This window comes from Pseudonaja textilis, chromosome 1 (genome assembly GCF_049901715.1).
Source record: "Pseudonaja textilis isolate UNSWEBS1 chromosome 1, rPseTex1.2, whole genome shotgun sequence".
Lineage (NCBI taxonomy): Eukaryota > Metazoa > Chordata > Lepidosauria > Squamata > Elapidae > Pseudonaja > Pseudonaja textilis.
In genome coordinates, this window is record NC_141990.1 from 189,295,137 (window position 1) to 189,310,087 (window position 14,951).

A 14,951-nucleotide genomic window follows, 5' to 3' on the forward strand; every position below is an offset into this window, starting at 1 on the left:
TGCTCGGTGATGGAGTGTCTCACCCCAATTAGCGGTCGTTAAGTGAGAATGACTTGTACCGAAAATAGCAAATAAATCTAAATACGTCCTGTACAAACTTCTTTGTTTTTTCTAGGTCAGGATTACAGATTTCCTTTCTGTGACTCTGCATCAGGGCAGAAAGAAACGGTAGCTGTGTTTTTCCGCCCCCTACCCTTGTGATCTGACAAATCTGCCAGGAGCAACGTTTCATTGTGCTTTTGCTTGGGAGTGCTGGCAGAGTTAGCCACCCAGCTCAGTTGCCCCATCAGCAAAATGGGGAGAGATCAGTGCCTAGAGGGCAGAAACAACTATTTCCCTTTATTAATCCCCCTTACAATTAAAGCAGTCTCAGGGGATGGGAGGTTTTTTTCCGGAAAGTGTGCTTTTCCTTGTTATGTTGTTTTGAATGCCCCGGGCTTGAGTACTTCAGTCGGTTACAAGCAGTTCATTGTCTATTTCGTAGCAGGATACTTCTCAACATGCGCGTGCACACATGCACACACTTTAACTGAACCAGTGCTTACCATCCTCCATAGACCACTTTCATGGCAGCCTTTTCTATTATACACATTATAATGAACACCAGCAGTAACGGTTGCTGTAAGGGTTAGGGTTTCCCAAACTGTGATATGTACCTCCCCTCCGGAAGGAGGTTTCAAAGTATTTCTAGCAGGACTTCCAGATTCTGTAATGGCTTTGTTCCCTATGCCATCAGTCTGGTAAACTCACAAGATTTGTTTCTCTCGCCATGTACAAGTATACATCCGAACTAGACTGGGTCGTTTCTCTGTGTCGTATAATTTATGTGGGTATATGAATAATTTTGTATGTATGTATGTATTCGCTTTCATTTATTTTGTCATGGTTATCTAGTGTGTATTGGAGGTGTGACCCTTAAAGAGCTGTATGCAATGAAATTTCATTTTAATGTATGCTGATTAGTGTACATTTAAAGTGACATTAAAGTTATCTATTCTATTCTATTCTATTCTATTCTATTCCATTCCATTCCATTCCATTCCATTCCCTACACTACCCTACCCTACCCTACCCTTCCCTTCCCTTCCATTCTATTCCATTCCATTCCAGACATGCAGTAAAATATATGGTACACTGGAGAATCCTCTGTTTAGAGACATTGGCCAGTAGGATTTGTTTGACATGTTTTGACCTGAGGCAAAACCATAAACTTCAAAACTCTAGTGCAAGTCCTAATACTGCACTGTGGATTCGTTCAACTCTTGAAGTTGTTAGACAGTAAACAAAGCATTCATTTAAGATTTAAGATTCATTTAGATACTTTCAATACTAATTAGTGATTTTCTGGTTTTAGTGTCATCTGTAAAAGGAAAGAGTCAGTGGCAAATGGTGACAATATATATATATATTTAAATTTAAATCTCATACAGTGCACTGATAGGCACTGAATCTGCTAATCTCTGTCCTTTCATTGAAGTTGTTCAATGTTCAACTTTCCTTGAAGATTTGTTAGTATATGTACAAATCGGATTAAATATTATTGTTCTTTTTTTCTTGTTCTCCTTTCACAAAATATTAACTTTTTACAAATGAAAATGGAATAGGAAATCTTTGCACTGTGCTGAATGCAAATGGATTTCAGTTTTATCTACTTCCAATCGATTGATTTAAAGAGTGACCTCTTACAGCTTTGGGATCTACAGAAATAATAATCATTAGCTTCCTAAGTACCTTTTGCAAATTCTGAAGCAGGATTTTCTTTTTGCTGTTGTATAATCAGGATAATTTCCATGGAAGGATTGAATTTCTCAACTGCAAGTTCACGTATCCATCTCGTTCTGATACCCAAGTGCTAAACGGCCTCTCTGTCTCTGTGAAATCTGGGCAGACCCTTGCATTCGTTGGCAGCAGTGGATGTGGGAAAAGCACCTGTGTTCAACTTCTGGAAAGGTTTTATGATCCTGATGAAGGAAAAGTGGTAAGTAGCCTTTGTTGCTTTGATGGCATAAAAGTACTAATGACTGGATCTGCAATTCAGTCTTCATACATCAGCTGTATGTTCTATGACCTAGACCAGTGTTTTTCAACCTTAGCAACTTTAAGACACGTGGACTTCAGCTCCCAGAATTCCCCATCCAGCTTGGGAATTCTGGAAGTTGTAGTCCACATGTCTCAAACGTTGCCACGGTTGAGAAACACCGCTTTTCAGATTTAACATCCCCCTTTTTTTAAAAAAGGCCTCTTTGAAATCCTTGTAAAATCCTTTTAATTCAATTTTTCATCAATCAATTTCTCAGTGCAGTTTCTTTTGCAGTAATAAAGATGTGCAAATAAATTTATAGATAAATAAATACATTATCCGTTTCATATAGATGCCCGTTTCATTTTTAGCGAGTCTGGGCAGTTTAAAGTAAAACAAATGAAGTACATAAAATACACAGTATTAAAAAAGCAAATAAAAATAAAACATGTAGTAACCAGGTATAAAAATAATTGAAGAAATGAGTATTATGTATGTTCACTCCCTTATAATGTTGTATATATATAAAACATTACTTTCCTTGAAGATTTGTTAGTGTACAGCAATGTACAAATCGGATTAAAAATCAGATTAAATATTATTGTACAAACCTGAAATTTGGCATGTATGTTCCTCTTGGTTTCTAGAAAGGATTTTTCGAAATGGCCATCGGAGCATTGGTATTTCGCATATTATTATTAACATGCTCTGATGCTAAGAAGTTCTACTTCCCCTCTCCACCTGAAAAGAAATACAGTATATTCCAAATGCAAAACACAAGCAGAGGAGAGGAGTTTCAGTTTCAGTTTCACAGCAGCAAACAGCTTTAATACAGAACAGTTGAGCTAAGCCACTCCCAGACTCCTTGCTGTCTCCTTTTTGCTCACACAGCAAATACTGTTTCAGTTTCCAAACAACTCTCTCACACACTGACAGGACTTCTGTTAGCCAGGTGAATACTGATAGATGCTGGTAAGCAGAGGCAAAATCCACCCCCCCCCCTCATTTTCCTCCCCAAAAACTAAGCCCGACCACATAGTTTCGTAGCGAAGCATGGGTATTGCGCTAGTAAAATAAAGGTGTGATAAAAATCAAATCAATCAAAAAACAGAACCAATCATCCACACAACCAAGAAATCTATGTCATTCCCAGGGCCCCAGACTTGGGTACAAAGCCACATTTTCAAGGCCTTACAAAAAACCAATAGGGATAAAACTAATCTAATCTCTTTCTTTCTGGATCCTGCCCGCCAACTCTCCCTAGCTCATGGTACCCAGAGCATGCCTCTCACGCCACATTGGGTGGAAACAGTTGGGGAGAGATGGTCTTATAAGTAACCAGTCCTTTTGGGTTTGTTTGTTTTTTGCTTTGATTTTTAAAAACTTCTCGTTGTACAATCCTGATATTTCCCAATGACTTTCCATCCTAAATACTAAGTAGATCTAATCTAGTTTAACTCTTTGAAGTTAGACAAGATCAGGCAGGCTGGCCAAGGGTTGGTATGGGAAGATGGATCGTATCAGAGGTGGTATTCAGCAGGTTCTGACCATTTCTGGAGAACCGGTAGCGGGAATTTTGAGTAGTTCAGAGAACCAGCAAATACCACCTCTGACTGGAAATTTTACAGTATCCTTCCCCTACCATGCCCACTGATAGTAAAATAATTGAATCCCACCACTAGACCTCATAGAATTGATTTCACATGTCAATATTTTGTTGCAGAGGGCCAATGCTAAAACATGTGTCATGGGTATCAGTGGTGGGATTCAAATTTTTTTACAAACGGTTCTGTGGGTGTGGCTTGGTGGGTGTGGCAGGGGAAGGATACTGCAAAATCCCCATTCCCGCCCCACCTTCTAACCTGCTTTCCAGCTCCATTCTCCTGTGTAGCTGGGACTCGGTAGGCAGAGAAGAGATGGGGACGGGGCCAGTCAGAGGGGGTATTTGCCAGTTCTCCGAACTACTCAAAATTTCCACTACTGGTTCTCCAGAACTGGTCAGAACCTGCTGAATACCACCTCTGGTGTGTATGCATGCATGCTTGAGCCATGTCACTCATCTTATCGTTCTGATAAAAGCCCTGAGATTCTGCAGAACTCTTAGCTTGCAAATGTATTCTTTTTAACTGATGAACAACCATGCAATTCTCCACCCAGATTGTGGTGCTCAAATTGCACATGTGTCAGCAAATACAAGCCAAGGTTTGAAAAAGAAATCTTAATTTTATAACCAAAGACATTTTGCATGTGGTTTTGTGTTTTTGATGTACAGCTGATAGATGGCCGCGACACTCGGCAAGTGAACATCCAATTTCTTAGATCTAAAATAGGGATAGTTTCTCAAGAACCGGTGCTGTTTGACTGTAGCATTGTCGACAACATTAAATACGGGGATAACAGTAGAGAAATATCTATGGATGAAGTGATAACAGCTGCCAAGAAAGCCCAATTGCATGAATTTGTGATGTCACTCCCTCAAGTGAGTACTATTTTTAAAATGTTCTATGTTATACAACAGGGGTCTCCAAACTTGGCAACTTTAAGGCTTGTGGATTTCAACTCACAGAGTTGAAGTTCACAAGCCTTAAAGTTGCCAAGTTTGGGGACCCCTGTTATGGAAAGAAGAACTGGCCTAAACGTTTTCTTCACTGTTGATTTAACATATTCTCCATATTTCTGCCTCACAATAATGTTTTGAGTCAATATTTCTGCCTCACAATAATGTTTTGGCTTTCATTCCTTCTATTGTGAATTGTTTGGCTTTCTCACCTATAGATCTATATTTATGATAACCTAATTCAGGAATCCCCAACCCCCTAGTCTATGGACCGGTACTGGGCTGAGGCATGTCAGAAACCGGGCCACACAACCCAGCGAAGCCCCATCCGCGGGATACAAGCAGCAGATGAAACCACGCCTCCTCCGGTCCGCTGAAATACCTCTCTCCACGGAACTGGTCCCTGGTGCCCAAAAAGATTGGGGACCGCTGGCCTAATTTACTGTCCCAATTAGGTTTGCTCACTTCTTTAGAATCCAGGAATCCCCTTGAAAATATCTGCATGGTCTCTTGCTTGTTTCCTAATTGACCCACCACTGGAAAGATGACTAAAAAAGAAAAACCCAGCCGCCGAATCACACGTTCCAAAAATGGCTTCTCAGAACTATGAAAGAGTTGTTACATTCCAGCCGCACGCTTTAATCATCAAGTCTTTTGAAGTGTGTTCATGAAGAGTAGGAAGCCACACTCTTCACTTAATCTCTCACGGGGTTGTCATGAGGATAAGATGGGAACCGAAATCCTGTCTCCTGCCTGTTGTGATTGGTGGGATAAAAATGTCTTGTTAATAAAACAAAGGAAGGAACCCTTTAGCTGACCAGAGACTACAGCTATGTGCCTTTCTAACAGTTTCCCATTGAAGTATTAATCAGGACAAACTCTGCTTAGCTTTTGTCCTCCGTCAAAGCCAAGTTGTGAACTGCACAGTCTATCCTCCAGCCCTGGGGTCACTTGGTGGTCTCCCATCCAAGCAGTAACCAGACCTGATTTGCTTCACTGTTTCCAAGATCAGCTAGCTGCTGTCACTTGCTGTGACTATAGAATCTCTGTGACTGTAGAATCTTTCGGACAACTTTTACCCTGGTTAAACTAAAGCTCATTCTATCTAATAATATAAGTCCATTCATTTTCTTAAAAAAAAACAAAACACTTGGTAACTTCCCAAGGCTTACTTATAAAGCATTTCAATAAAAACACTCAATTTCAATACAAAAATTAACACACACTTAATGGTAATAATAACACAACAACACAAATAATAACTTTTTCCGGCTTGCTTCTTAATTGAAGGTTCTTCCGCCCATAAAATAAAAGAATGTTAGAATAAAAGCGATGAAGTAGCTTCATTTTCTCACCACTCTAATTGTATTTTTGTTCTTGGGGTAAACAAAGTCAGTGAGCCAATAAATATTGTGGTGTTTTTGTTTTTGCAGGAATATGAAACCAACGTTGGGGCTCAGGGGTCTCTACTGTCTCGAGGGCAAAAGCAGCGCATTGCCATCGCACGAGCCATCGTTCGAGACCCTAAGATCTTATTACTGGATGAAGCTACTTCTGCACTGGATACAGAAAGTGAACAGGTAAACAGCAATGGATCTAGAGCCCGTGGTGGTGCAGTGGTTAGAAGGCAGTACTGCAGGCTACTTCTGCTGACTGCTGGCTGCCAGCAGTTTGGCAGTTGGATCCTGATGGAGCTCAAGTTTGACTCAGCTTTCCATCCTCCCAAGGTTGGTAAAGTGAGGACGCAGATTGTTGGGGGCAATAGACTGACTCTGTAAACCTCTTAGAGAGGGCTGTAAAGCGCTATAAAGCGGTATATAAGTCTAAGATATTAATATTGATAGAGAAAGAAATGCTGAATATCAAAAACCAAAAACATTTCCCTTTTATTATTTTATTCTTTTATATATTAGGTTTTTTTTTAAAATCCCACCTTTATAAGTAACTCAAACTGGAGAACATATATAGCCTACTCCTTCCTCCTCTGGGAGGCAGGCGGGCTGAGAAGGACTGGCCCAATATCTGGCTTTCATGTCTAAGGTGGGATTAGAACTCACGGCCTCCCGGTTTCTAGGCCAGCACTTCTATTCAGTACTATACCAAACGGGCTCTAAAATAATTTTATGCTTTCAGGTATCAGATAATTAAGAGAAAATACATTCCACGGAGCATTGAGAATATGTATTAATTCAATCCCTTGCTGTTGAGTTCAAAAGCAACTTAGTCTCAAATAAGTGGATATAAAATCTCAGCCTGAAAAGGAGGGAAGGGAAGGATGTCCTCACTTCATTGTTATTTGGAGGCTATTTTGGGGTATGAAAATTAAAAAGGGCTGTAAATTGTAACTGAATCTGAATGCACATGCACAATAGGTAAAGTATAGTACAATACACTCATTGTACAGAGTCACAGCTGGGAAGGGACTGTACTGGAAGCAATTCAAAAAGGCACACTTACCAACCTGGCCCTCTGCTGTTACAGATAGCGTTGAATCCAAGAAACTCCCCCCAAACTGCAAACTTAGGCTGCATTCATACAACACATTGAATGGCCCAATCACTTTAGCCACCATATACCTAGCTCACGTAATTAGCGCGTAGTGAGAATTCACTGTATGGAGCCAACACAGCAACATGTAGGTGGCTTCTTCTAAATCCATCAGAGCCAGCTTTGCCCTTTGATGGCAGTAGCAATAAATGATGATCTACTTCTCTGGAAAAAAAAACAGTAGCGATGGGACCTTCACAGACTTCCACCACTGTAAAGAAGGCAAGTACCATAGGCCAATGTTTCCAGAGCCATATTACAACTATGCTGTGATATTATTATCCAAGCTTAACTTTTGTTAACGTTCTGGATGAAGATCTTATCGGTGGATTTGCCATTGGAATAGATTGGAGTTTGTTGCATCCCTGCCAGGTTGCTCCGTCTTAGCCATATTTTGATCCACCTGGTGACGCTTGAGTATCTCTGCTGTTACCAATATTCCACAATTGATGGCCTCTGAATGCCTTTTGGTCCACCAAGAAGCTAAGGGGAATGTTGCGATCCTGGGAAGATTTGAGAAATGATAGGACAGGAGATGACTGCTCCGTGTCCTTTTTCCCCCAACTTTTCTGGACTGCTAAGAGAATGACATCTCTGAAGAGCAGAGTTTATTGATACCAGTCCCTGGCAACACTGGAAGGGGAAGCAGATTTGCCATGCTTGCAAGTTACTGTATAACCCCACAGAGCCCAAATACAGTGGAACCTCGGGTCACGACCATAATACATTCCAGGACTATGATCACAACCCGATTTGGTCATGACTGAAAGCACAACCGACTGCAAATGGGTGGAATGTGCATGCGCGGAAGGGGAAATCGCTGCGGCAAGGGAATCTGCTGCTTGCTGGGTTGGTTTTTGAATTGTGACCCAATTCAAAAATCGGGTGGATTGTTTGGTTGGAACCGGATTTGGTTCACATGACCCATGGAAACTGGAGTTGTGGGCAGTAGGACTTCTTCTCTCCTCCCCCTCTTTTAATTCACTGAATATTTGAGGAGGGTTTTCAACACAACTGAATTGAGTTGATCAATGCCTTTCCCAAAACAAAGTGACCTAGAGAAGCCAAATTGGCTGTGTTTGTATGAATGTAACCTGTCATGATGACCATGTAAAGACTCCTTCTCTTTCTCTTTTCCTCTTCTCCCTTCAGACTGTGCAGGCTGCCCTGGACAAAGCTCGAGAAGGCAGGACCTGCATTGTCATTGCGCACCGCTTGTCCACCATTCAGAATTCGGACATCATCGCTGTCATGTCTCAGGGAGTCATCATTGAGAAGGGCACTCATGAAGAACTGATGGCCCAGGAAAGGGCATACTATAAACTGGTCAGCACGGGGGCACCCATTAGCTGAGCCTCTGCAGTCCCTGTGTGGGTTGTGTTCATTTTCTTAAGGGACGTGCTAAAACCATTACGAACGTATCAACCAGCAAAAGATGACTGTGCTGTGATATAGAACGATGCACCTATGTTGGCAAAACCACTTTAATTGAGAAAGTGAAGCCCTGGAGGCCAGCTTTTGACTGAGCTGTTCCCTCAAACCACTGCAACTGTTGGGGAAAAAATGGCAGCCATCTCCTGGAGAAGTGAGATTATACAGGAAGAGGGCTCAGGAACCTTTTCAATAATGAAGTGTCCATAGATTTTTTTTTTATACCTAAATTTCCATTGCTTCTGAATTTGCAATATGAAAAAAAACCTAATGAACTTCATTGTGGATCCAGAGGGAGGCTCTGTTCAGCATTCAATGCAAATGGTGGCATTGAGCTGTATTTCCTACTACTACATCATCATCATCATCATCATCATCATCATCATCATCATCACCTCACTCTCAATGATTCTGGGTGGTTCACAACAATCAAAGAAGTGACAATGAAATCAATAAAAGTGACAAAAATTAAGATAAAGGACGGCAAGAGCGATGAAGTAGGTATGTCTCTCTCCCTTACCAAAGACCTGGGTGAAGAGCCTGGTCCTCCCAGCTTTTAAACAAGAGTAAAGTAGGGGGGACATCTACATCTTGGGGGACCCTCGCTCCAGAGGGCCAGTGGTGCAACAGGGAAGGACATCTTCACCATTTTGACGGGGAAATATCAGGCACAGATTCTTACATCTATAAAAGGGCAATATTGAAACCTGACTCTGCATATCTCTAGAGACTCTCTTATGTATATAATGTCTTCTGTGTGTAATGGTTCTCTGCATAGTGTTAAAAGCACTCTGGCCAGATTAAAAAATTACAATTATTCTATTCATTGCCAGCGAGACAATTAGCCATTGTAATTTCCCAAAGGGTTGTCGTTTCTTTTGCAGGAAAAAAACTCTGGGCTCTTTACAAAACAATCCATTTATTAATGTATGTGATTGTCGACTAACCTAGAACCTACAGTAAATAGATTGAATGCATCTCGCTCATAGATGAGTGTCTCATTAAAGGACATTTGATAGAGAAAGCCTGATCTCTGTGTATAGGACAGAACAATAGCAGGAAAAGAATAAAAACTCAGAGAATTAAACAACAATGCAGCCCGGCCACATTTAATGTGCGCAGAGAAATACAGCGGGAGATTAAATCATGCTTGAGAAATAGTGTAAGCAGGTGGTAAAGACTGTTATTAAATCAAGCAGTTGTACTTTATTGAATCCCTTTATCCAAAGCAGCTGAATCTACTTTGTCAGTGGATTCCTAAGGGGCCTTTCGCAGTCTTGCTGCCTAATATCCTTCAACAGGAGATCCTTATGAACCAGTCCAGAAGCATTTACACACAAGAACCTGCATTCTACTGCTGGAGCTCATTCTCTGGAGCTGAAGCTTCTTTGTCAAAGTCCCCTTATCTCAAAAGGGGATGAGAAAATTCACCATGGCCAACTTGCCAAGTGGCCAACTCGCTGTGGGACAATTTAACAGTTTAATTATTTTAAAAAATTTAAAAACTTTAGCTTTTGTCATTCACATTTCATTTTGTCCCTCCTTTTGCAACCGTTCTTTAATGATTCGGTTCCACTGTTCCTTCAATATTAGTGTAAATCTTGTTCCCTGGCAAGTTGTTCTGCAGCGAGCTGGCCGTGGTGAGTTGTCCTGTGGCAAATTGGCCACAGCGATTTGGCTGCAGCAAATTGTCCTAAACCCATCCCAAAGCCGTGCTCCATGCGAAAGCCTGTACCTGCGTAGAGCCATAAACCAGAGGAAAACTGGATTGTTTCTGTCAGTGCTGCAGAAACTGGAATCTTGTGAATAAAGGGAATTGAAAGGGCCGATAAAGGCAAATACCCCTTCGAGGGGAAGGTGGCTTGTTCACAGAGTATCTAAAACAATAAAACAAGCGGCAGGTCGAGTTGTGAAAATGTTACACTCAGGAGCTGTATTATGAGGACAGAGAAGCAAAGACACTGCCAAGATCAAGATTGGACCATCAAGTTACACTGATGCTTTTCAGTTGACCATTTATCTAACTGGGTCCATAAATACTAATTTCAGTTTTTTATTTAAGCAGTTACAGTTCCTACCTTTTTATCTTTGTCCAGCTATGAGCCTTTTAGCACCAAATGCTGTTGTTTTGTGTTTTGATTCTTCCATGTAGAGCTGCCGTATGGATATTTTTGTCCTCTTCCTCCTTTTGCTATATGATCAAATGACTAGATCTTATAGCAAAATGTCAGACAGTGCTTATCAAATTGTTTGATGGAACTTTATTTCCCTGGTAGCCAGTGTATAAAGTTGTATAGATTTGTTTGATGTGTGTTTTCATGTTAGTGTTGATTGCTGGCATCTGCCTGGACAAGTCTCTGCAGTTTTCTTGGCAAGGTTTCAGAAGTTGTTTGTCATTGCTTCCTTCCTAGGGTAGTGAGAGAGAGAGAAAGACTGGCTCCAGATCACCCAGATGGTTTCATGTCTAAAGCAGGACTGGAACTCATGGTCTCCCAGTTTGTGGCCTGGTGTCTTACACCAAACTAGCTCCCCTATAAAGGTACATTGCCTCTGAATCTAGTGGTTCAGTTTACTATCAAATCTAATACCTGTTGCTTTTATCATAACAATTCCTTTGTTAAAGCCATTTAAGCCAAATGACCATATCTTGGGTTCTATAAATTAATGATGAAACCAAGTTGTTTGATTGACTCTTTTGCAAAGTGGTGCAAAATATGGCGAAAGTTATTTTCTTCAGATCATTAATAACTTTATCAGCTCATTATCCACTTATGAGCCTTTCTGCATATGGGTGAGTAATTCAACATTTTATCATTTTGATTCTCTTATTCTGCCTTCTGTGTATGCTGTTGTTTTCCAGAAATAGCTGGACCATCAAGTTACATTAACCCTTGATGATAAAGCCTACTTTTCCTGGATAGCCACACAATGATGAGGGATATTCTGCTATAATCCTGTATTCATCACGGTATTTTGGGGCACATTCCTTTATTGCTCATTCATTTCCTTTGGAGCTGTTCATGGTCCCGTTGATTTGGACCATTCTGAATATTTTTTGTGCCATTTCTGTTCATGACCACCTCATTGCTCTAGAGCAGGGGTGCCAAACTCACCACGTCATGGCGTCACGTGTTGTTTCGTGACATTTTTCCCATTCGCAGAGCTGTGGTGGACGTGGCCTGAGCGTGATGAATCTGGCCCACGGGTTGCAAGTTTGACATCCCTGCTCTAGAGCAGCATTTTTCAGCCTTGGCAGCTTTTAAGTTGTGTGAATTTGTTTGTGTTTTAGTGACTAAGGCCATTCCTTAGGCAGAGCAAAACCAAGTTTCTCCAGTTTTTCCCCCCACAAAGTTTCTGAAGGCTACTGTGATGACCCAGGGTGGGATACAAAATAAACACAGTCGCAAAAACAGGTGAAGCCCCTTTTATTCCTTCACTTTGCTTCAAAGCTCCAAATATCTTTGACTGGAGACAAAAAACTCCCCCACAAGCAGTTACGAAAAGGAGGAAATGCCATTTAAACTAAAAATTCCTATAAATTATAAAGAGTAAAAACAACACAAACCACACTGAAGCAATTAAGGGAACCAAGCAAGATAAGGGCTTGAAGATGTCCACAGATATTGGAACACACACTGGGAAGCATGCCAAACTCAGAAAGGAATGACAGACTAGAGATATTTCCACACTTTGTTTCCAGCACTGGCCCATACGCATGTCTGTCCTTTTATCCAATTGTCACAGCTGTAACCCATGAAGAGGATCAAGGCCCTCTCCTCCCCCATAGACCACTTCTCTCCCTTATCCTCTCCTCCCTGCGTGCCCTAGGATATAGAGGGAATGGGCCTGGGTCCTCCTCTAACTGCCTAGCTGGCCTCTGCCCTTCTCCAGCCTCCTCCACAATCTCTGGAGCCACACATCCACTCCCTGTCAGCTGTTCCTCCTCTCCCTCGGAGTCAATCTCCAACAGGGGCATGACAGCTACCTCAGATCTAAGCAAGGCAATGGTCCTGATCTTGAGTGGTCCTTACCCCTTAAAAGCTCAGACAATTGAACACATTTGATGGTCTAGAGGGGGACAAATCACAGTAGAAGCTTCGCTGGATGCTGCCTTAAGTGAAAGGGTTTGAAACAAACATCAATTATAGGGATTGTCATCAACTGGAACATCTCCTTATGTACCCCTTTAAATATTACTTGGCGATTTCCAAATCTTAATACCTGCGGGAACACTTTTCCACCTCACTGGGAAACATTTGTGTAGCCAAAAAAAAGGGGGGGGGAAGATTCAATTAAAAACTAGAATCCCCTTGGGTGGCTATTAGCCATTAATGGGGTGAAAAATAATTGGGATTGCAGCGTACACGATTCAACCGTAGTTCCTAAATCCTTTACTCCAAGCTAGAACTCTCCATGCATTGCAAATTAGGTTCACAAGGTGACATTCTGCCAATTGTAGAGTGGGTTGTTTCCTCCTTTGCTTCAAGCAGCAAAATAGCAGGGGCTGGTTTTGTCTCTCATACATTGAAGGGTCTGCATCCCGTAGCTATCCTGTTTAAGAGGGTAGACTGATGATGTCAGCTATCCCAACAAGCCTTCTTGCCGTTGAATTAAATCCAGAAAGATTGTATGCGTAACCATTGTTTGGGGCATTTGGTCTATGTATTCATTTAATATTGATTCAGCTGCATTCAGGAGTTGAACATTGCTAAACTATGGCGTTCAGGATGTGAGGCTATTTAACAGATGTTTAATATATAAATTCCATTTCTACTTTCCGCTGTACAGTTGCGAGAAGCCAAGGGAGAACACTGAAATACAAGTAGGATTTTCAGAGAAAGAACAAATGGCTGCAAAATATGGGCCATTAGTATAGGCCTGAATATTCACGGAGTGCAATTCTTAAAGAAGCAATCTCTTTTCCTTCACATAGTACTAAAAAATCTGAAGACTATGTTTACAGTCACAGTTAGGATAAACTATGCTTCGTTTTCCTAACAATATAGATGATGCCCAAACAAAATCCTCCAGAAAAGAAAACATTTTTCAGCAGTCATAAAGTGCCTGCTATATGCCATTTGGATTAATTCCACTTCAATGACAATCATAATTTGGTTAAACAAATTGCTTTTTTTAAAAAAAATGTAGAAACCAACAATATTCTAAAAGAGCTGAACTTAGCACAGCTCCATTCTGTATTATATGAAGTTTCCAAAGATTAAAATATTTGCCTTAGTATTTAAATAAAAGATGCATTTACTGATAATTGTCATCCACAACATTTTTTGTCCCAGTCACTTAAGATGGGATCAGGGATGAAATCTGAAACTGTTAATCCAAATCTTCTAATACCTGATAATAATTGCAGACAGGTCTTGTAAAGTCTGCAAACTTTCTGTAAATTCTGAATTATGACCACTCCATAGCCAACACAAAACCACCTGAAAATAGTTAAAAACTACCAAGATTGAGTACCTCAGATAAGTTCAATTTCTTTTGCTCTACTTAATTAGTAGAACTCAAAGCCTGTTGTAGACGTTATGAAGTAGCATGTTTTGCATTTATATCCCTGGTGGTAGATTCATTGCAAAGGACTTTTAAGTTTAAGAAATAAGAATGCATTTTCTTGTTGATTGGTGATGTCACTAGATGAGTGGCAAATGTTAAGACTTCTTGCCTTTCTTTGCTGATATCTACTGCTCACTTAGAGCTTTGCAGGCAGATATTTGCAACCCAATTTTCACTCAAAATCTAACACTTCTAATTAATTAATTCTAATCTGCACTCTTCTAATTAATTTCACCTGCTGCTATACAGGCTGGGAGAAATACATTAATAATTGCTCCCAGCAGAAGTAATTAAAGCTTTGCATTTTTATTCCAAATTAAAAATTGCCAATATGACCACATGCATCACTTCGTTCGGCAATGCCTTTAAAGTATGAGCACCAACAATAAGAAAGTATAAGAAGTAAAGAAGAGGTTTGAAGCTGGTTGTTCCCAAACATTATTTGCTTTGCGCAAGTCATTATTTAAAACATTCTTCTTCTTCTTCCTCTTCTTCTTCTTCTTCTTCTTCTTCTTCTTCTTCTTCTTCTTCTTCTTCTTCTTCTTCTTCTTCTTCTTCTTCTTCTTCTTCTTCTCCTTCTCCTTCTCCTTCTCCTTCTCCTTCTTCCTCCCCTCCTCTTTCTCCTCCTCATCCTTCTTCCTAGTGTCTTCCTAGGGTCTGCTTTTTGGATCATTGAGCATCGTGGCTTGAATACCTTTGTTGATGGTGTTTGGGCACCCGTGAGGTCGCCGGCCACTGACTTCTAGTTGGTAGGCAGTCTTGGCAATGGTTGAAGGTGCTGCTTTCAGGACAAATCCATACCAGCGGAGCGGGCCTTCTCTCATCTTC

At 40.8% G+C, this 14,951-nt stretch overlaps 1 protein-coding gene across 2 annotated transcripts in view; it reads left to right on the top strand.

Moving 5' to 3' along the window:
- The window catches only part of ABCB11 (ATP binding cassette subfamily B member 11), a 90,727-nt gene extending 81,350 nt beyond the window's left edge, over positions 1-9,377 (top strand). For both annotated transcript variants that reach the window (XM_087919990.1, XM_087919989.1), the window contains 4 exons: positions 1,781-1,978; positions 4,293-4,499; positions 6,011-6,157; positions 8,277-9,377. In XM_087919990.1, coding sequence (XP_087776116.1) covers positions 1,781-1,978; positions 4,293-4,499; positions 6,011-6,157; positions 8,277-8,477 — 753 coding nt within the window. In that variant the 3' untranslated portion in view covers positions 8,478-9,377. The remainder of the gene's footprint in view (positions 1-1,780; positions 1,979-4,292; positions 4,500-6,010; positions 6,158-8,276) is intronic.
- Positions 9,378-14,951: the final 5,574 nt, after the last annotated feature.